This window comes from Rhinopithecus bieti, unplaced genomic scaffold (assembly GCF_001698545.2).
Source record: "Rhinopithecus bieti isolate Rb0 unplaced genomic scaffold, ASM169854v2 scaffold_12049, whole genome shotgun sequence".
NCBI lineage: Eukaryota > Metazoa > Chordata > Mammalia > Primates > Cercopithecidae > Rhinopithecus > Rhinopithecus bieti.
Genome location: NW_016807278.1, coordinates 703,522 through 726,391, shown reverse-complemented (window position 1 = coordinate 726,391; position 22,870 = coordinate 703,522). Strand labels below are relative to the sequence as shown.

At 44.9% G+C, this 22,870-nt stretch overlaps 1 protein-coding gene across 3 annotated transcripts in view; it reads left to right on the top strand.

Annotated features, from left to right (window-relative positions):
• IL19 (interleukin 19) overlaps positions 1–18,725 on the top strand; it is a 48,905-nt gene extending 30,180 nt beyond the window's left edge. The window contains exons 1-7 of one of the 3 annotated variants that reach the window (XM_017880837.1): positions 4,425–4,687; positions 9,395–10,080; positions 12,343–12,488; positions 12,640–12,705; positions 15,595–15,747; positions 16,776–16,850; positions 18,279–18,725. In XM_017880837.1, the coding sequence (XP_017736326.1) occupies positions 12,345–12,488; positions 12,640–12,705; positions 15,595–15,747; positions 16,776–16,850; positions 18,279–18,374 (534 nt within the window). In that variant the 5' untranslated portion in view covers positions 4,425–4,687; positions 9,395–10,080; positions 12,343–12,344 and the 3' untranslated portion in view covers positions 18,375–18,725. Of the gene's footprint in view, positions 1–4,424; positions 4,688–9,394; positions 10,081–12,342; positions 12,489–12,639; positions 12,706–15,594; positions 16,009–16,775; positions 16,851–18,278 lie in introns of those variants that run through there. The other 2 variants (XM_017880838.1, XM_017880836.1) reach the window with 2 other exon arrangements.
• Positions 18,726–22,870: the final 4,145 nt, after the last annotated feature.

The following is a 22,870-nucleotide window of genomic DNA, read 5'->3' as shown; positions in this document are numbered from 1 at the left end:
TTTCAGTGAGTTAAGTTTATGTTTCTTGCATCTGCCGAGTCAAAAACATGTATGGCATTTCCTCCTTCTTCTAGGAGCTTCCTGTATGTTATACTGTCTGGTCCTCATTTGCCACATGTTATATATGAGAAAACTGGGGCTAATGAAAGATACACTGACCTGGTTTTCCCAAGATCACAGAGCTAGTAAGAGTAGGGGAGGAATTATCACCCCCGTTTCTCCGGATGAGGAAACTGAGGCACAGAGAGATTAATTGATTTGTCTGAAGTTATAGAGCCAGCAATTGTCAAAGTTAGACCTGAGTCCTCAAGTCTTTTTTTTTTTTTTTTTTTTGAGATGGAGTTTTGTTCTTGTTGCCCAGGCTGGAGTGCAGTGGCACGATCTCGGCCCACTGCAATCTCTGCCTCCTGGGTTCAAGTGATTATCCTGCCTCAGCTTCCTGGGATTACAGGTGCCTGTCACCACACCCCGCTAGTTTTCTGTATTTTTAGTAGAGACAAGGTTTCACCATGTTGGCCAGGCCGTTCTCAAACTCCTGACCTCAGGTGTTCTGTTCACCTCGGCCTCCCGAAGTGCTGGGATTATAGGCATGAGCCACTGTGCCAGGCCCCCTGAATCCAAGTCTTTTAATGTTACTAATTTAGGATTCATGGACTCCTGAGGGGTTCTCAGAAAGACATCAGAAGGAAGGTTTGCATATATGTACATTTTTGGGGGGAGAGGGATTCCAAATATTGAATCAACTTCTCAAATAAATGAATCCAAAATCTTGGACCTGTAGTTGGTCCCTAAGTAACTCTTTCTGTATTTTAACATTGATATACTACAAGAAAAGCTTTAGTGATGGCAAGTTACTTGGGCACTTAAAATGTACTTAATTGTTACTGCGCTTCAAGGTTGTTAGTAAAAATGATTGATTTGCCTTTGATGCAGCTGGCCAACTTGAATTTTTCTTTCTCCCGGCTTAATAACTCTTCAGTATCTGTAAGATGTCAAGATCAACACTTTTTCTTCTGATGCCACATTTTGTTTAATCTTCAACCTAGGTGCATACCCTGGAAGAAAAAAGACTATAATTCAACTCTTTAACAGCCAGGATTGCCTGTCTCCACCCCCTTCTGAATCTAGTTATGTTGGATACTGGGAGAGAAGCAGGTAGACTCTTTGGGCCTGACCTTTCTGATTTTTCTCTGGAAGAGCTTCACCGAAGGGGCACAGAAGAATAATGTTTCTACAGCATGGATTCAGGGGCTCCTTCCCACCAGGAACCCAGCTTAACAGGCATGCTGTTCACATGGAACTTGCCAAAACCCTGTGCAGGTGGGTGTGGGGAAACACCAAAGAACTGCACGACTGTCCCTGCCTTTGGAAGGTCTCATTCCCTGTCATTCCTTCATTCAGTCAACAAACTTGGAGCACCCAGTATGTGCTACATTTTGAGGATAAAGTGATGAATAACACAGACAAGACCCCTGCCCTTGCGGAGTCTATATTCAAACCAGAGCTTGACCTTCAAACTGAGAGACCAACTTAACAAAGGGGCCTCTCATCTGGCCACTAACTGTTATGCACCCTCCGCTTGGGAGACACAGTCTCAGCCTTCCTCCACCTTCAAGTCTGATAGGAGAGAGATTTCAGAGTGGCCCAAACAATCTAAAGTGGAAGTGAACAGAGCTCAAAATAAGTCCTCAAGCGCTGAGGGGAGACCAAGGAGAAGATAACGCAGTGAGGGCAGTGAGAGAGGGATTCCTGGAGTAATTGCACCTTGCTTTGAATTTTAGCCCTAAACTGCAAATCCTAGCTAACTTCTAAGTAGACGCTGATAGCTGGCTTCTATTTGACCTGCCATATTGAATGACTTTGGCCCCGGGACATGGTGGAGATTTAGACAGCCCAGGGCAGAAAATCCTCTAGGAAACGCAGTCTGAACTACACCACTAGCTTTCTGAATGGACAGGATCTGAGGAGCTGGGAAGGTAGTAGGGGAGAGGGCAGCTGGGTGGGGTTTCTTCCAGGAAACAATGTGGATGCAAGATGCAGTCCTTGTCCCTGGCCTGCCCTTACCGCTTTAGTATTTCAGATGAGTCAGCTCTCACTCTGCCACCTGCTTTCTGTAACTCTGCAGCAGGCCAGCAGCCTCCAGTCCACCCTCTCCTCCTCCCAGGGCTCTGGGGTGAAGCCCTCCCCAGGAACTCCCTGGCTCCCAGTACCGATGGGAGAAACTCTTTTCAACTGACATGATTTATTTTAACAATAAGGGACAAGAACCACAACCGATTTCCACAGAATTAGAGTTCCTCCTGACACGCCTGGGACTTGCCACCTGGGAAGGACACTGTCAAGCCATCCTGTATGCCATTTGCCGTTCGGCTGTTCCTTCGCTTGGAGGGAAGAGATGCCTGTTTCTATAGGGAGGAAGTTTGAAGTGAGAAGAGGGGACAAAGATTCTGTGAATGGAAAGAGCACTGGACTGAGAGTTCAGGGATGTGGCCTCCGGTCCCAACTCCACCACTACTCAGTTGTCTGAAGAAAGAAACAAAAATCTGTGATACCTCCCTGGGCCAATGTGGGTGGCATGTTGCCTAGAAAGAAGTGCCGTTGTGATACGTTTATGTTGGTGGGATGGGGGAAAGTAATAACTGGTTTGTACGGAGTGTTAAGAAAGAATTAAATCTTAACCTTCCATTGGGGTAAGCTGATGGAAACAACCACAGCAAAGGACAGACTGAATTTTTTTTATTCTCTTTATAGAAAATAACAGTAAAAAAAGTATTGACATAGAAGAAGAAAACAAAAAGTTGTCAGGAGTTAATGAATAGAAATGTTGTTTTCTTTCTGGATTTTATGGTGTTTGTGGTCTTTATTAGCTTTTACAAATTTGTAATTTGTTGCAATTTCTCTTTCTAAATAAATATTCACTTTTGTCTCTAATTTTATCCTTCTATTTTTGAAGTCAGTTTTCAATTTCAAAATGCTTCTCTCTGGGCCTCAGCTGTTTCCTCATCTGTAAATGAGAAGGCTGGACCAGATGCTCTTTCATGTCTGGTGCAATGAAGCGCTGGAGTGGGCTGCCTATGACTGCACCCAGCTCTACCACACCCCACCTGGGTATCTTTGGGTGAGGTACTTAGTAGCTCCAACTCTCATATTCCTCATCCAAAATGATGGACACAGAAATAGTGTTGACCTCATGGAATAGGTGTGAATATGAAAAGAGACCATGCATATAGATGCTTCACACAGACCCTGGGGCAGCAAAAGTGCTCAGTACTTGTTAGCTATTAGTGTGAGTCTACTCTTTCAGTCTATGAATTTTGTTGGAGGAACTCCTGCTTACCAGGCCTCTGGTTTAATAAAACATGACTGGAGTGACTCCATCCTGAAGTGAGTAGGCTAGGCACTCACAAGGCACCTAGAGGGTTAATGCTTTATGGTCTGAAAATAGCCACATTCTAAGCTGACCACCACTTATAATTACAGAAGACTGATGGCCATACAGGACATCTCCCACCAAGTCTGCAGAATGTCCAGATGTCCCAAGTACAGTCCACTTTACTCAGAGATAACATCAACGAGCAGACTTAGGTTGAAGAGCACCAACAGCCTGTACCTTTAGTGAGCACATCTGCACATTCCAAGTTTAATCATAGCTCCTTATAGTTTCTTATAAGCAGAGATGTTCCTAAAGGACAGGGGTTCCTCCTCCTGCTTTCTGGGCATGCCCTACTCTCTAATGGAGTAGTTTCCAATAAATTTGCTTCTTTCTCTGTGCTCCAATTCTTTCCTGTGTGAGATCTAAGAACCTACTCTTGGGGTCTAGATTGGGATCCTCTTTTCTGGCAACATCTTGAGTATGTGACCATGAGAAATGTTAGAAATTGGAGTGAAAGGTACATAAACATGTGGACCCAATACCATTCTCTGGTTCTCCCAGAGACACAAGGCTACAGGAGAGTAGGACTCTGCCTTCTCCCAAAGCTGATACCTCCCTGGGCCAATGTGAGTGACACGTTGCCTAGAAAGAGGTGCCGTTGTGATACGTTTATGTTGGTGGGATGGGGGAAAGAAATAACAGGTTTGTACGGAGTGTTATGAAAGAATTAAATCTTAACCTTCCATTGGGGTAAGCTGATGGAAACAACCACAGCAAAGGACAGACTGAATATCTTTTTATTCTCTCTGTAGAAAATAACAATAAAAAAAGTATTCACATAGAAGACGGAAACAAAAAGTTGTCAGGAGTTAATGAATAAAAATGTTTTTTTCTGGATTTTATGGTGTTTGTGGTATTTGTTAACTTTTATGAATTTGTAATTTGTTGTAATTTCTCTTTCTAAATAAACATTTACTTTTGTCTCTAATTTTGTACTTCTATTTTTGAGTTCAATTTTTTTCCCCAGATGGGATCTCACTCTGTTGCCCAGGCTGGAGTGCAATGGTGCAATTATAGTAGACTGCAGTCTTCAACTCCTGACCTCAAGCAATTGTCCTGCTTCGACTTCCTGACTACAGGTGTGCACGAGGACTACAGGCAGGCATGTGCCAACACACACAGCGTTTTTTTTTTTTTTTTTTTTTTTTTTTTTTTTTTAAGAGATGTGGTCTCGCTTTGTTGCCCATACTGGTCTCAAACTCTTGGTCTCAAGGGATCCTCCCACCTCGGCTTCCCAAAGTGCAGAGGTTACAGGTGTGAGCCACTGTGCCCAGCCTGAATTCAATTTCTTAAAAGGACCCTCCCCACTCAATTGTATGAGCTGTAGCAGTTGCCAGATTTAGCAAATACAAATACAAGACCCCCAGTTAACTTGGAATTTCAGGTAGATAAACACTGAGATGTTTTCGTCTGAAATTCAAAGTTAAATGTGCATCTTGTATACAGTGGGAATATAAAAAAGGAAAGTAGTGGTCAACTCAACCAGGGTTGAAGTGGGGAGGAGGAGGGGAGTGGGGAGAGGAAAGGAAGAGGGGAGAAGTTTCACAAACGAAGTCACACCGGAGCTAGGTCTTGACGTTAGGTTGGTGTTTGCAAGGTAGAAGAGCCAGGGAGGGCTTTCTAGGTGAGATGAGCCCGTAAGGTGTGAGAGACCTGCAAGAGAGATGAGGTGGAAAATGTAGGCAAGGTCCAGGCTGCGATGGGTCTGGATGTTGTGGGGAGCAGATTTTCTGCTACTGAGAGGCCCCAGGGCGTTACGCTGGGAGTTTTAGACTGGAGAGTTCCAAGGCTGGGTTTGCATTTTAGAAAGTCCACCTGCCTAGGGAAGAGTGGATTGTTCAGGAGAGGAATGGGGAGGCATCAGTTGGGCTCTTTCCATGACCTATCCCTCCATCCTATTTCCACTGGGGCTCTTTCACAACATTTGAGCTACAGAGCCCATTGACATAGATATGTCACCCGGGGCCTGAGGCTTTGAACAGGCTTTGACTGAGAGCCCTGTGGGCAAAAAAGGAGGAGAAGGAAGTCCAGGCTGAAGTGGCATAGGTGCCCAATGTGGATTTGTACTTCCCTCCCCAGGAGCACAGGTGTGGCCAGTTTGGATTTCCTTAGGTCATCAGCTTTCTGGGTAATGACAAGTCAGAACAGCATGGCTTGGGAGAGTTACGTCACCTCCCCTGCTGAACGGGCTTGAGGTCCCTCACAAGTCTAGGTTCCTTTCCACTCCACCTAATCCCAGAGTGAAAGGGCAGCATGGGGTTAGAAAGCGCGCTGAGCCAGAGGTGAGGAGAGAGAAGTTTGAGAGCAGTCGTGCCACTTCCTTGCTGTGCCATGGAGGACTGGTTCACTTCTCTATTTCTTCATCCCTGTAATGCGAACATTGAACTGAGTTCTCTGTTATATTTTCTGACTCTCATTTCCAAATATCACAACAAAGGAGAGCCAACCCCACTGAAAATGAAGAATAAAAGAGAGACAAAAGATAAAAAAACAAAAACAAAACAAAGGAGAAACTTTTTTAGGTTTAAATTTCCCAGTTCTTTTTCTCATCTTTTTTTTTTTGTTTTGTTTTCAAAGCTCTACTCAAGTTCACACATATCATTATGATCTAGATATATTTACCAAGACATCTAAACATTTATATATTGTTTTAAAATTCCTATTAGTTTCCCAAATAAAATACCCATCCATCATTATCAGTAATATATATAATATATACATATATACATATATAATATATACATATGTTATATATACACAGATTATACATGCATATATATTATGTATACATATATTATATATATACATATATAGTGTGTGTATATATATATTTTTTGAGACGGAGTCTTGCTCTGTCACCCAGGCTGAAGTGCAGTGGTGCGATCTTGGCTCACTACAAGCTCTGCTTCCTGGGTTCACACCATTCTCTCACCTCAGCCTCCCGAGTTGCTGGGATTACAGGCTCCTGCCACCACGCCCAGCTAATTTTTTGTATTTTTAGTAGAGACAGGGTTTTACCATGTTGGCTAGGATGGTCTTGATCTCCTGATCTCGTGATCTGCCCCCCTCGGCCTCCCAAAGTGCTGGGATTACAGGCGTGAATCACCGTGCCCAGCCTATATTTCTTTCTATTACAAATTTGTTCTCAGTCATACTTCTTAGTGTTTTATAGTCCTCATAATGACAGGTTCTTTCTCAAATCTAACCAAAATTACTCATATAGATCTAATGCATTTCATCCAAATCCTGCAATAGGGCCACACATTGCTCAACTCCATGGAGCCTCATTCCCATAGAAGGCAATAGGCATGGTACCCTCTGGAATTATGCAATTTTTGTATGCGCTCCAGCACTAAGTACTTAGGAATGGCCAGAATCAACTCTTTTAAGGGAAGGAAATTGCCTTGGCATCACTATGAAAAATTCATGAGGTTGGAGTGGATGTTAGGTGGGGATAAGGAATTGGAAGACATGAGAGAGTTGTGTCCAGAACATATCAAACTCAGAGCATTCTCCATTCTGGCTCGCCAATCTTGCTTCATATTCCTTCTGCTTCCCTACTTAACAAGTGGAAAATTGAGCTCTGATATCTCAATGGTGGGTCCATTGGTCCCAGAAGTCCCAATTCTAAGGCGAGATGCAACCATATGTCTGGAGACCAGATTCATAATTTAATTGCAATCCTGGGAAAGATGCCATTCTATCTCAATCTATATTTTATTTTTGATATTGGGGTCAGGTAGCAAGGCTTAATATGAAGAGAACTTATTTCTTATCGTTCCTTCTTCCTGATTTAGGAGCTCTAAAGGGAATTGTAAAATTGATAATAAATGTCATCATTTTCAAGTTGCTTATTATGTGCCAGGCACTGTGCTAAGGACTTACGTGTAATCACTTTATCTTCATGCTGTGCCTACATGGTGAATGTGCAGTAGACATGATGTGTACCATTTGACAGATGAGTAAACAGGCACTGAGATTAAGTGGCTTGCCTTCAGTCTGACAGCCATAGAAAGTAGAGCCAGTCAACCCAGCTTCCAGTACCGGCAATTATGGTACACTGCATGCTGGAAGCAGAGTTATAAACACATCACTTATTCCCTTCCCCTGCAAGCTTCCTGGTATGACATATTTGCCCTGAAATGAAAGCTGGGTCAGAACATATAGTCTGAGCACAAGGGGTGAATGTGGGGTGAGACTCAGCAAGGACAGTGTTGCAAATCCTCTTATATGTGTGGCTGGGCTCTGAACTGCTCTTTTCACATGTGCAGAGGGGCTCTGAGCCAGGCAGCTCAGGCCCTGCTGGGAAAACAGCACCCACCTCCCTCCATCCGACCCCTCTGGGGGAAACAAGGGTGGGAATAGGGGAGATTTCCAATGTCAAGAGTGGCTCTTTGCCCCCTCTCCAAAGGAGCAGAAAGATGTCCATTAGCTCCTACAAAGATGTCTTCCCCTTTTCCAGGTGCCTGGCACACAGCTTAGAAAAACATAACATTTATTAAGGAGTACTTACTATGATACAGGTCCATTAGCTCATTGAAATCCTCACAGTTTATTTTACCTACTTTATGGAGCTTCAGAAAGGCTTTAAGTAGCTTGTCCAGTGTCTATAGACCTAATGCATTTCATCCACTCTGCAATAGGGCCACATATTGCTCAACTCCGTGAAGCCTCATTCCCACAGAAGGCAATAGGCATGGTACCCTCTCTGAGCCAGGCAGAGAGGGTACCTACCTGGCCATACCCTCATCTTTTTTCCTTAATCATTTTCTTTCTTCTTTAAGATATAGCTGATTAATCATTATTATGAAATGCCTCTTTCTTCTGGGTCTTGACATGTAGCTTCTAGGAAAAATGATAAACTCCCCATCTCCATGCAAATGAGAATTTTTTGCAATTCTTTGTTCATACAGAAAAATCCAAGTTAAGTCACTTTCTTGAGAGCTGTGGCATGCTACCAAGAAGAGAAGGGAGACAAGGGAGAAGAGAAGAGAGAGAGCCAGGGTTTAAACCCAGAACTACATTGTGAACCGCTACAGTCTACCACTTCCCTCAACACTTATCATTTTATTATGTCCAAGATGCTGGACCACAAGACATCAAGTCCCTGGGGTTTCTTTCCCTTGCACCTGTCCCATAAAAGACCCCAATCCTTCCTGTCCCTTTTCCTTCTTTGCCGGTGCCCTGTCGCCCTCTCTGTCTCCTGAATCTGGCTGCAGGGGCAGGGTTTGTACCAGCCCAATGGGGTCTCATAATTGCATCTCATCCCGAGGTCACTGCATTTGACTTATTCACTTCATTTGAATAAAGCTCCATTTATTCTGGGAGTCTGTGTTTGGGGATGTCAAAAGACAAAATTACAACACATTTAGTTAAAAGATCTTAATTGGCTTTTATTTGCAATCCTAGAATCAGGCAACATCCCATTTTATAGACATAGAATGAGTGGCCCCATGAGCTGACAGAGGAGAGTGGTTTTATAGGCAGACAAGGGCTGGAGGAAGCGGAAACAGAGAACAAAAAGCAGACTGGTCATTTCAAGCTACTTTCCTTGTAAAGGTTAGAGCAGAGGAGACTTCCTTATATGCTGGCTAAAACTGGCTCACTTGAGGATTTGGCTATTATCTTTCTCTCTCCTGATTTCTCAGAAGGTTAGATAAACAATTTAGTTTCAGCTTGGTGGTGTGGAACTTCATTCAGCATGAGTGATTCCATTTCGGTTTGGCCTATTGGCCTAGTGCAGTAACTCGGTCCAAACCAATCACCTCCTGGAAATTTTATTTATTGGGAAGAAACTGTTTACACCCTATCTTTTCATTGCCCCAAACCCTGATCCCTAGAGAACTTCACGGTAAAAGTTTATATAAAAGGTAGTTTAGATAGAGAGTCTTCTAGCCCAAGAATAAGGATTTCAGGTCCTGGCTCTGCCACTGGCTTCTCTTAAACCTCTCTTCTTTCCAGTCTCATTATCTCTCTCTCTGCATTAATCAAGAATGAGAGAACTCTCCAGGGGACAAGATGAAGGTGAAAGAGATGATGTGCAAAGAAATCCTTGCTTTATGAGGGGAAAAACTGTTCCTCATGAAGTTCAACAAAATAATGCAGGTAAAGCAGTTAGCTAGCACCTGGCACATGGCAGACACTCATAGCTGCCCGAGGCATTGGAGAGCTGGATCATGCTGGAGCCAGAGGCACCTGCAGAGCCTCACGGGTTGGCTGCTGCAGGGTGTGGCTGACTGAGAGTGCTTTCATGAGTTGGCCTGCAGGGTACAGTTGGTAATGTGCCACAGCTCTCAGGAAAGTGACCTAACTTGGATTTTTCTGCATGGACACAGAATTGCAAAAAATTCTCATTTGCATGGAAATGGGGAGTTTATTTTTCCTAGAAGCTGCATGTCAGGACCCAGAAGAAAGAGGCATTTTATAGTAATGATTAATCAGCTATATCTTAAAGAAGAAAGAAAACAATTAAGGAAATAGGATACTAAGAAAACAAGAGAAAAAACAATCTCCCCAAGGTGGATCCACCCAGCAAGCCTTGACAGCATTTCCTCTTATCCACCTGAATAAAAATGACCAGCCCTTTCCAAATGGCAGAGAGCACTGAGAGGAGACACAAGGAGCACCCCGCAAGCACCAAGTGAGAGGTGAGGCTCATGCTGTCCATCGTCAGGGGCTCATATGCACCGCCATCCTAGACCTCCTCCTTCATGGCCGCAGGGAGGTGACCTATTACCATTGTGTGTGGCTATGATGTTCCAGATGCTGGGCATTTGATAGGACGGGAAGAGATACTCTATAGAAGGGGTGAATTTTCTAGTACCTTAGTTTCAATGAGAAGAGATAGAGGGTGGGAAAGAAGGAGGGAAGGAAGGAAAGGTAAGGAATCTAACGTCTTTACTATTGCTTTTTTGTTCCAAGAACTGTGTTGGGCACTTTGTAATGTGTTATCATTGTTTAATCCTTTGCAATGTTAAATGTCTTTTTAAATGTAAGGAGCAACACCGGTTCATAAATGGGTTCCTGTCTGTCTGGTGTCAGGGTAGCTACTGGGATTCCAGGCTGTGATGCCAGAGAGAAACAGTGTTGTTAGTGGGGTGGAGTAGCAGTAAAGAGAGCCAGCTCAGGGACTGGCCCGCCTTCCCTCAAACCCTGGCCTGGGCAAGTTACTTCGTTTGCTTGGTAAAATGGGAACAGAAACAGAGCCTACCTCACAGGGTAGTTGTGAGCATTAAATGAGAAAATTACGTAAAATTCTTGGGACAGTGCCCAATGCACATGGCACGTAGGATAAATGTTACCTATTACTAATATCTGAAATAGCCAAGATGTCTGGCATTGCCTCACCAAGCTAAGGGAGGCATCTTTCTCCTCCACAAAATGTGCAAGTCTCCTGGCATGGGATGAGCAGGCAATATCCCACTGCTTCTGAGAGTTATCTTGTCAGAAGAAAAACCGCACTCTCTTTCTTGGCTTTCTAGAAGCACCCCAGTAGCCTTCCGAGGGGACAGAGCTCTGGGGGACTCTCTACAAACTTCCCTGGCAATGGGGCCCATCTTTGTTTAGCCAGAAAGAAAGGTTGATAAAAGAGGAAGGGAGCTCTTTGGCCTAATGCCTGCCACGTGGTAAGGTCTCAGCATACACCTGTCTATTCCCTGGGAATGATGCCCAGTTACGGAGAGATAAGGCAAAAATGGTTTCTAAACAGGATTTCCTGTTTCCTGACTTTCCAGAGAAGGAGCTGGGAATCCTGAGGAAGGCATAGGGAGTGGGGGCAGCTGGGGTTCACACTCACATGTGTGAGTTACAGCAGCTCTAACTATAGCTCTGCAGTCCCCACAGCTGGCTCCCTGTGTCTGATGCCCTCCTCTCCTCCACGGCCACACATGATACACTTACCTTAGCACACACAGCTGTAAATGGGAGATCTCAGTGGGCATCATGCAAAGTGCATAGCAGAGGGCTGCTCTCGTCACATGTGTTGTCGTAAGACGTGCGTTAAGGCTAAGCTCTGTTTATAAGCTTGGGAAATGTGGGTGAAAGCAGAGATAACCCCGTAAGCTGTACCATTATATTTTATGCACTTTTCTCTGTGTGCATTATATGGCACAATATAAAGTGGTTAAATGAAGAGGCAGCAAGAAAGACAGATGCAAGAACGGTAAGAGAATGAGAAGAGGTGGCAAACCTCTCAGGGTCTGGCCCTGGCTATGAAGCAGCCAGCTGCAAACATGCCGCTCATACCCTTTGGCTCAGCGGGTGACAGACGGGAAGTTGCCAAGCTGCCCTCTACCATTGGCATCTTCCCCTAGCTCCTCATTGTGGCTAATTAGTTCTTGAAGATGGCTTGTGTCTCCCTTTCCCATCCTCTCCAGAAGATGAAATCTCCACAGCTGGCTTCAAACAAATGATTTTAAGCAGATACACTCTTGAGGTTTATAATAAAAGGGTGTTACTTATTTTGGGGTAAACATCAAAACCAAGTGTGTTTTATGGTTTTCACATCTGTTGCCCAATTCCTAGGGCATCTTACCAACCCTGCTTTTCCTACTTAATTTATTAAAAACAATGCTTTTCACCCCTGTTGACAAAGTAGGCTGTGTTGAGTCATAGGAGAGTGATATGCACACAAGTATGCTTCCTGGGACTTAAGAGAGTGGTGTATCATGCTTTCTGGGGTGGAGGTGGGGGCATGGGGTGAGGGTGGGGAAGAACTCATATCCAGTTGACTCAAGAAAACCAGAGGAGACACATACCCCTGAAACTCCTCAAGGCTGAAGTATTTAGTCTTGTTTTCTTATATTCCACCTGGCCTGCTTTTGGGGCTGGAAGGGGACGTCAATCAGGGCTCTTCTCTTTCATTGCTCTCCACTCTTGGCTGGACAGCTGACTTCCTCTCCTTTGTGCAGGCATGAAGTTACACTGTGTTTCCCTTTGGCTCCTGGGTACAATACTGATGTTGTGCTCAGTAGACAACCATGGTCTCAGGAGATGTCTGATTTCCACAGACATGCACCATATAGAAGAGAGTTTCCAAGAAATCAAAAGAGCCATCGTGAGTATGGGTTGGTATAAAGGTGTGGGTGATGGGCTATACCTCCCCTTACATCTTAGCTTGAAAATGAGTTCCTTCTCATTGCCTTTTGCATCTCAGAATAACATAGGATACTGATTGCTTATGTCTGTTCTTATGTTTCCCTCCACAGCAAGCTAAGGACACCTTCCCAAATGTCACTATCCTGTCCACATTGGAGACTCTGCAGATCATTAAGGTATTGGCCTATGTCTGCTTTTTCTAATATTTTTATCTTCATGTCTAAATGGCTCTGGGTTGAGAAAGAAATTCCTACATTATCATCTTCTCTTTCCTAATCTCCAATGTACTCTAAATGCACCAGGCTTCTTCTTTGTCAGATGATGTGTTAGGGCATGCTGGTGTCCCAGGGACATGCAACCCCTGGGAGGAATGAAAGAAGTGCCACTTCCTAGAGAGTGATTGGGGGTGCTCAGAGGGGACAGGATTTCTGTGGCTTAGGGCTAATTTTGGAAGGTCCTATGGAGGTAGCTAAGAAAACAGTGACTTAAAACCTGAGGAGGTTATAGATCAGTGGATAAGAAGGAGGAAGGTATTTGGGCAAGATAAGATAATGGCTGTAAGATCAGTGAAGGTTGGACAGAGAGGTGACCAGGTTTGTGACCCGAAGGACATGTAAGTGAGTGGTGGGAGATGAGGCAAAAAAATACCTTGGAGTCATTTTATAAAGGTCCCTGGAGCCAGGCTCAGCCTCAGGCTTATAATACAGGCAATAGGCTGGGTGCAGTGGTTTATGCCATTTTGGGAGGCTGAGGTGGGTAGGATTGCTTGAGGTCAGGAGCTTGAGACCAGCCTGGGCAACATAGCAAGACCTCATCTCCAAAACAAAACAAAACAAAACAAAACAAAACAATTAGCAGGTCATAGTGGCATGCAACTATAGTCCCAGCTACTTGGGGGGCTGAGATGGGAGAATTGCTTGAACCTGGGAGGTGAAGGCTGCAGTGAGCCATGACTGTGTCACTGCACTCCAGCCTGGGCGCCAGATTGAGATGCCCAAAAAGAATAAAAGAATGTGTGTTAGGGCACACTAGTGTCCCAAGGACTTGGAGCCCCTGGGAGGACCTAAAGAAGTGCCACCTCCTAGAGAGTGATTGGGGGTGCCCAGTGCTCAGAGGCGATTAGGACTTCTGTAGCTTAGGGGTAATTTTGGAAGGCCCCATGGAGATATAAAAGAATAAAAGAAAATAATAGCAGCAATAGAGAGTCATTGAAATTTTTGAGCCCAAAGTTATATGATCATAAATTGTTTTAGGAAGACAATCTGGTGCTGTTCTTACAATGGACAACGTGAGGCAGGAAAGCCAGTGAGAAGATCAGTCCAACCATCTAGACAGGAGGTGACGAGAGTATGTTACAAAATAGCTGGCTTATCAGGTGATCATTCATTTTACAAAAAGGCCCATGAGAGATGCCTTTAAAAGTGAGCTTCTCTAGTCCTGGGAAGTATTCTAGACAGATCCAGTTTAAGGGGGGATTTTATATGACAGAGTGTGAGGTATATTTGTATTGAGTTACTTTTTTCTCAGGTTTCTCTGCATACGTGAGAGAGACACACACACACCCCTTCATAATTCTTCTAAGCAGTGATTTATTTATGGTGAAGAGATGTAGCCACTTACTAAATAAAATTCTAGCCAACTGTATTATAGACACATAAGATATGACAGCTGGAAGGAACCCAAAAGATCATCTATTCCAAAACCATCATTTTCAAATGAGGACAGTGAGACCTTGGGAGGGAGCATGATGAGTTAGTGGCAGAGCTAGGAATAGACCCCCAAGTGTATGCCCCCATCTTCAGATTCTTTCTCCTTTCAAGGTTGGGAAGTAGCTCATGTGAAATAAGAAAAGGAGTCAATAAGGATTCAGGTCTTTATCCTTCCCTTCCCTTCCCTTCCCTTCCCTTCCCTTCCCTTCCCTTCCCTTCCCTGCCCTGCCCTTCCCTTCCCTTTCCCTCCCTTCCTCTCTCCCTCCCTTCCTCTCTCCCTCCCTTCCTCTCTCCCTCCCTTCCTCTCTCCTTCCCTTCCTTTCTCAGCCCCACCTTCCTTTTTTCTGCAGTGTTCCTTTTTCTAGTACCACAGTCTTTGATAGTGCAGAGGAGTGTAACATTTTGCCCTTCTGGTTAAGGGAATCAGCAAAAGTGAAGGAGGAGAAGGGTTTTTGTGTTGCCATCTAGGAAAAGCTGCCACTGGGGCCAAGGAGGCTTTGCTTCTTGAATGAAGACAGATGTGCTGTCCCACAGTTAACCACTCCCTGCTTAGACTGAACAGTTTATCTTCTGCAGAGTAACTGACTCTCAGGGCAGATGGCAGGCAAACTTCTAGAAGGAAACTGTCTAGCCAACTTCTCTGGGCTGTGCCTGGGAATTTAGAGACTATCTTTTTGGGACATCTGCACTCTGCAGGCTGCAGACCTACCCAAATATGCCCACTTCTGCAGCTGTCGGTCTCCCTTCTTGCAAATCTCAGCCTCATTCCAGTGCTCCTTCTGGTTGTAAAAGGACAGACTAGAGGAGAGCTAAGCAGTGTGGCCCAGAGTAAGGTGGCCAGAATGAATGCACTGTGATTACAGTTGGAGGAATGCACACCTAGCAGGATGACTGGCATGCAACAGTCCTTGTGTGTTGCCAGACAGGAGACATAACAGAGAGGCCGACTTCAGCCCCTGTAATGTAAGGAAGTCCTTTTCCAAAAAGCTGCTCAGCCATCAGTCCTTTTAAAAAGGAGGCAACTGGTTCCTGGAAAGATTTAAGTGGAAGTTAGTGATGACACGCTAGGGATATTGTAGAGAGAATTAGTCTATGATGGATTCTGGGCCCCATCCTTGGTAAATGTATTTCTTGGCCTTACAAAAAATGGGGAGAACTGGAATCTCTTCTCACCATTTTTGTCATAAGTAGTTTTGCTGGGAATAAGAGAGGATGAACACTCTGAGACCATTACGAATTTTTCCAAAATGACTTTTAGTTCTCTCATGTGTTGCTGACCCCACTCAAATGGACTGCCCTGGTCTCTAACATAATGAGAGAATAGGCCTCCAGTGTTTCTCTAATTTGTGTTTGTAGCCCTTAGATGTGTGCTGTGTGACCAAGAATCTCCTAGCATTCTACGTGGACAGGGTGTTCAAGGATCATCAAGAGCCAAACCCCAAAATCTTGAGAAAAATCAGCAGCATTGCCAACTCTTTCCTCTACATGCAGAAAACTCTGCGGCAATGTGTGAGTCACTGGGTCAGGATTCCAGCATCTGCTCCCCTTCTGCCCCAGGAGAGGCCAGGATGTGCTGGCCCCCATCGGCCTCCTGATATGGTGCTTGGAGTCAAAGGAAATTCTCTGCCCACGTCTACGTGGAGAACTGTTGAGAACCTCTTCCAGTGGCCACTGCTTCCCCAGGGCTCCCTGCCTGCTGACAACTCCTCGGACGGTCTCCTCCTAGATAACCCTCCTGGGGTGACCGACTTATGTCAACATATTCCTTAGTAAGAGGCATGGCAGGGACACCAGTTCTACTATAAGCATACCCCTGGTTTCTTTATTTCTGGCCCTTTGGTGTCTTTACATCAATAAACTTCTGGGTAGGTCCTTGGTATGGCCTATCCCTAAAGGTCACCTAGAAATTCATTGCAATCTATTCAAATCCAACATCAGAAACAAAACCAACACAAAGCAACAAAAACTTAGACAAGTAGAGAATCTGGGCTCTAGTCCCATTCCTGCTAATGATTTCCTGTGAGACTTTGTGTCAAGTGACTTCACCTCTCTCTGCCTCAGATTCTGAAATTGTTAGAAGGGGTGACGGTCCCTGTCCTACTTGCATTAATATGATAATGGACTCAAACGAATTCACCTAACCAGTTATTTAATTAATAATCTAATTAATATTTATTATCTAATTAATATTTAACAAATGTTCATTGAGTGCCTACCCTGTGGAAGGCAGCACTCAGAGTGGTGATAAGACAGATATGGTGTCTGCTTTCCCAGTGCCAACAGTCCGATGGGCTCTAAATGCAGAAAAAACAAAAGGCGTGGGCAGATGCAGGTGATTCTACAAACAAGCTCTAGTTTTCCATGGCTGTTCCCACCTGAGTTTACTCATCTGATTCTCACTGTGGGAGGGAGGAGAAATGTCACTTCTCATACTGTGGGAGGGAGGAGAAATGTTACTTCTCATGCGGGCAGGTAGGAATAAGAGAGGGCCCGAGTGGAAATGTCCTCTGATACGAGCTTCCTCCACTTTATCACAGCAGGAACAGAGGCAGTGTCACTGCAGGCAGGAAGCTACCAATGTCACCAGAGTCATCCACGACAACTATGATCAGGTAAGATCTGGGAAGAGGATGGGGAAGATGGAAGATGAGAGATCAGGAGGGTGCCAGCTCTTCAGCCTCCTCTCCACTTAAATTCATGCATTCACTCTATAAGCAGTCATTGTGGGCAGGCCTCAATTCTCTGTGTCTGTAAAGAGAGTTTTGATCTTACCTCATTTGCTAACCTCCTGGGCTCCCCATCTCCATCATTCCTCCACCATTTTCTCATAGCCTCGTATATCAAGCCTGACCTGTACGATTTGGGGAAAGCACCCACTGCTTAAGATGGGATGACACAGAGGGAGCAAAGATCCCCCATGAAATGTGAGCTATTATGCATAAAACGTGTTACCTGCATGCTGTCACTGCAATCACTACCTGCCCCCCACCCATATTGTGTGTAGTGATGAAGACACGGTACTTCTCATGTTAATGTTGGTGTAAAATGCACATCTCACGTGGATGTAGAGGGAGAAGCAGTGCTTTTCATGAGCATCAGCAGATCTTGTTAAAATGCAGATTCTGGCTCAGCAGGGCTGGGGTGAGCCTGAGTTTCTGCATTTAGATCATACTGACAAATGATGCCAATGCTTTGAATAGCAAGGAGTTAGGGAGCCTATTATGGGCTCTGCTTCTTTGTGGAGAGGCTCTGTAAGATAATGTTATAGAAATAGCTAAGGATTACATGGTTCTTACTATAAGCTGGGTATTGTTCTAGGCACACAACAAGTATTACACATTTGTCGTTCGGAACAATGCTATGAGTCATTATTTGCATTGGATACATTAAGAAACTGAGGCTTGAGCAGGTGCAGTAACTAAACTAAGTTCACACTGCAATTGCATGGCAGAGGTAGGATTCAATCCCACACTGGCTGGCTCTGCAGGACATGCTAAAAGCATGAACTCAGTCTGCTGGGGAAGGAGGTGGAATAAGGCAGGAGACTTGGGCTTCAGTTCCAACTCTGTTACTAACTGGCTGTGTGACATTGGGTAGGACACTTGCTCTTAGGGACTTTAGTGCTCTAATATGTCAAATGGGGACAACATGCTCTCCCTACCCACTGTCCAGCACCACAGGGACGAAGATGTTCTGGGATAACAGAAGCACTAAAGCAAGCTGATGTGGAGAAGAAAATCAGCAGAACTGGCCAGTAAGGCAGATTTTTTTCCTGTGAAAAACAGAGGAAAAAAAAACCTGAGGGAAAAGAATGAAGAATTTTAAAGTTTTGTTTGTAAGGAGCTGAAATGATTTAATTGCTTGTTTGTGGGGAAAAAAATTGATTGCCTGCGAGGAAAAGAATACTGAGTCTGTATGTTATGCAAATATATTTTACGACAAAAAACAAAACCTTGTGGGGACCAGCATGTGAAGAAAGTGACTTGAAAACCATTACACAGTCTAGAAAGATGGGTTCTTACAATGATCTCTGATTTCAGCTGGAGGTCCGCTCTGCTGCCATCAAATCCCTGGGAGAGCTCGACATCTTTCTAGCCTGGATTGCTAAGAATCATGAAGTAACGTCCTCAGCCTGATGACAAGGAACCTGTATAGTGATCCAGTGACGAACATCCCCTGTGCAGTTTACTGTGGGAGACGGCCCACCTTGAAGGGGAAGGAGATGGGGAAGGCCCTTTGCAACTGACAGTCCCACTGGCTGGCCTCAGGCTGTCTGATTCCACTTGAAAATAGTCAGAAAGTCTACTGTGGTATTGATACTGAACTCTATCTGCTGAAAAGGCCTGCAGGGAGTAAAGGGCTGCCTCCCCTCTAATTTATTGTGAAGTCATATAGTCCATGTCTGTGATGTGAGCCGAGTGTGATATCCTGTAGTACACATTGTACTGACTGGTTTTTCTGAATAAATTCTGTATTTTACGTATGAATGGAAGGATCTTTTCATTCAGGGAGAGTCAGTCAAGACTGAGGACAGGGTGTTTCTGACAGAGGAATGGTTGTCATGGTGACAAAGCTGAACAAGCACAGCCACAAGTAAGTAGAGAGGCCACTGGGTAGAGAGGCCAAAAAGGGCACCACCATCTAGATGGACACCGCATAGATGATTCAGAGCACAAATGCCTATCTTTCAGATTTCATATCACATGCTTTAATGGAAAGAACAAGACCTCTGAAGTCCGACAGATCTGGTTCCAATCCTACGTGACTTCGAACAAAGCACTTAACGTTTCTAAGACTCAGTGTCCTCTATTGTAAAGTGAAGATATTAACACCAGTCCTGTAGTGTTGCTGTGAGCATCAAGTGAGGAGAAGGTCTCTCATGACCTCAGCAGGGTGGGAGACAGCACAGTGCAGTATAAAGACTGCCGATTCAGGGGCCACCTTCTGGTTCTAAGGCGTCTCCTGCCATGAATTTCCCAGGGCAGGTCAGTACATTTCTTTGGTCCTTAGTTTTTGGTAGTGTGGATACTGACCCTTCTGTACTACCTGCTCCATATGATTATTTATTTATGGAGACAGGGTCTCACTCTGTCACCCAGGCTGGAGCACAGTGGCATGATCATAGCTCACTGTAGTCTCAAACTCCTAGCTCAATCAATCCTCCCTCCTCGGCCTCCCAAAGTGCTGGCATTACAGACATGAGCCACCACACCTGCCTCTATATAATCATTTAAAAGATGGAGTCATTATGAGGGCTTTGACAACCCTAATATGTGCACACACACCCTTCCTGGCTATTTCCCCCGACTGTGCCCCTGCTGCTTCCCTGGGCTCACTCTGACCCAACCATAGTGTTTGGCTCTGTATTTCTCAAACACACCAGGCATGTTCTCACCATACAACCTTTGCACTTTGTGTACATGCACACTCATAAATTGAGGTAGGGTTAAAAAATAAAAGAAACCCTCCACACATTATGCGTTAATGGAATTCATAGGCTATTAGGGAGCAGGGTTGTTTGCTGAGCACCTAACCTTTCCAAAGTGACCTTGGATGGGCACCCACCCTGAGCAGGCTGGGTGATGGCAGGATGATGGCAGTCATAGCATTTCTGATCTTTTATCACTGCCCTGGGATGTGCTTCCCCAGACACCTGCATGGCTTGCACCTCCACATCTTTCAGACCTTCACTCCAAAGGTCTCCTGTTGGAGGATAACCCGCCATTTCCACCTTCAGCACACCTCATACCCCTTTTCTGTTTATCTAGCATCCTATTTTGTTTATTAGCTCTTTCTCCATATGAAGGTAAGCTTCATGAGTGTAGGGATGGTTTAGTTTGTTCACTGCCTGGCACTTAGTAGGTGTTAAATTCACAATTCATCCAGATTATTTATTCAAGAAATGTGAATAACCACCAACACATACATAGTGCTTCCTATAGGCAAGCCAACAGTCTAAGAAATATACTTCTTGTAATATAATATAAGTGTATATGATATATATATATCATTTATTTCTCAAAACGATCCTATTTTAGGGTTTTAGAATGAAATAAAATGAAAAGGCTACCTCATTGATTGCTAGCAGTACAGATAATTAAACCCTAAGAAGGAAACTAGGCACAGAGAGGTTAAATAACTTACCCTAGGCCACACATTGCATAAGTAGAAGAGCTGAGCTTCCAATCCAGGCAGCCACATTCCAGAATGAACTATAATGTCCACAATAATGTCCATATGGTGAGTTCATCATGTGCCAGGCACCAAGGTGAGAACTTAACTTATGGCTCCTCCTTTACTCCTCATGATAGCTCTCTAAGGTAAGGTTATAATTATAAGGTGAAGAAGTCTGCACTTTGGGAGGCCGAGGTGAGCAGATCACTAGGTCAGGAGTTCGAGACCAGCCTGATCAACACGGTGAAACTCCGTCTCTACTGAAAATAGAAAAACTAGCTGGGCGTGGTGGCGGGCGCCTGTAATCCCAGCTACTAGGGAGGCTGAGGCAGGAGAATCACTTGAACCCGGGAGGCAGGTGTTGCAGTGAGCTGAGATTGTTCCACTGCACTCCAGCCTGGGTGACAGAGCCAGACTCCATCTCAAAAACAAAACAAAACAAAACAAAACAAAACAAAACAAAAAAGTCTGGAGATTAGTGAGTTTGACAATATACCAATTCCGGGTGTCCTACTCCAAAGCCTGAGTCCTCCATCATGATGGTTTGTTGTGGCTTGTGCATCTTGCTCATGTGGCAAGAAGCCCACATGAGAAGGTGATTTACTGGCAATAATGACCTGCACCTGCAGGAAATATTGTTATTATCAATGGTGATAGAAGTACTAGTAAAAGAGGAGGAGGAGCAGGAGGAAGATAATTGAAGAAGAGCTCACTCATCCTCTCTGAAATGGCTGGTATCTTGCTCGAAACTCTCCTACGTCTCTTGTTTGCTTCTTTTCCTCATCTACCTTTCCTTTCTCGTTTTTCAGACTTGAAGAATATGTCCCAATGCTTTTTGAGTTCACAGTAGTTCTGGCATCGTGGTGTGTGTGTGTTTCTTCACAGAGCTGGTGCTTAAGAAATACATGTTAGGAAACCAAGAGTAACATTATCTCCCAAACCATGCTGAGTCCTCTGTCAGTCCCTAGTAGGTACCCTTGAAAAATCTGGAGCTCACTTCCACTGCTAAGGTGCATGGGAAGGGAACCCATGTCATGCACCAGGGCCATGACAGGCACTTTACACGTAGGACTTCATTCAAGCCTCAGAGGAAGCCAAGGGGGTTGGAGTTCTTATCCTCACACGGTCAGCGAAGGCATCTTAGACTCAGGGAGGTGGGGGAGCTTGCCCAAGTCCACATAGCTTTGGGATGGCACATCCAGAAAATGAATCCAGGCCCCATCTTTCTGGCTTTGGTGCCCTCTCCTCTTGCTGCTAGGAGAGTTCATTTCATCCTGGACAAGACTGTATAACCTAGGACCCAGGTTACTATGCTGAATGCCAGGAATGCAGATAACTAAACCCAGATGCACCAAAAGGGGCTTGGACTAACTAGCCACAAACTTCTGAAGTTACCCACGAATTTATGGACCAACACAGAGCAAAGGAGCAGAGGCCAACTTCTGAGTGGGTCACGCGATGTTCCCGGCCCAGCTGAGGCCTGGGCTCCTCCTGGGGATGCTCTATCCTCCTTCCATCTTCCAGAGCAAATTGTTAACAGCCACACATGTTCATACTACTGAAACTTCATACTGCTGAAAGAGGTACTGAAGAGGTAGGAAAAACAGTCTTGAATCACTGATGCCACCCTGTCCCCAATTCCCCAGCAGTGGCAGTGTGGTGCAGAGAGCAGTTTTGTGTGCTAGGGAGAGGGAGAGCGCAGCAATTGTGAGGCATTGAAATCAGTACTGTCCTTGTTATAGGAGAAAGCAAAACTGGAACACATTCACCTGATGCCCACCCATGGAGGGAGATTTAAACCAGCCCTACCCAGAGGGGAGTCACTGACCCCAACAGTCAGAACTTGAGTTTCTGCAAGACTTACCACTGTGGGCTGAAGTGCTCTGGGGTTCTAAATAAACTTGAAATTCAGTCTAGGCCACAAGGACTGCAACTCCTAGGCAAGTACTAGTGTTGAACTGGGCCCAGAGACAGCAGACTAGGGTGTGAGGGCACACAATATACTGAGACACCAACCAAGGCAGCTAAAGTGGTGCCAGCATTACCCCTCCTCTAACCCCAGGCTGCACAACTGATGGTTCAAAATAATGAGACTCCTTCCTTCCACTTGAGGAGTGGAGACAAAAGAGTAGGGAGGACTTTGTCTTATATCTTGGATACCAGCTCAGCCACATCAGGATAGGGCAATGGTCAGTCATGAGGCCCCCTTTCCAGGTCCTAGCTCTCACTTGACATTTCTAGGCACCCTGTGGGCCAGAAGGGAACCGGTTGCCTTGAAGGGAAGAACCCAGTTTTGGCAGGATTCATCACCGGCCAACTGAACAGCCCTTGGGCCTGAATAACCAGCAATGATATCCAGGTACTATGTCAAGGGCCTTGGGTGAGACTGTGAGACTTGCTGGCTTCAGATGAGACTCAGCACATTCCCGACTATGGTAGCTATGGGGTGAGACTTCTT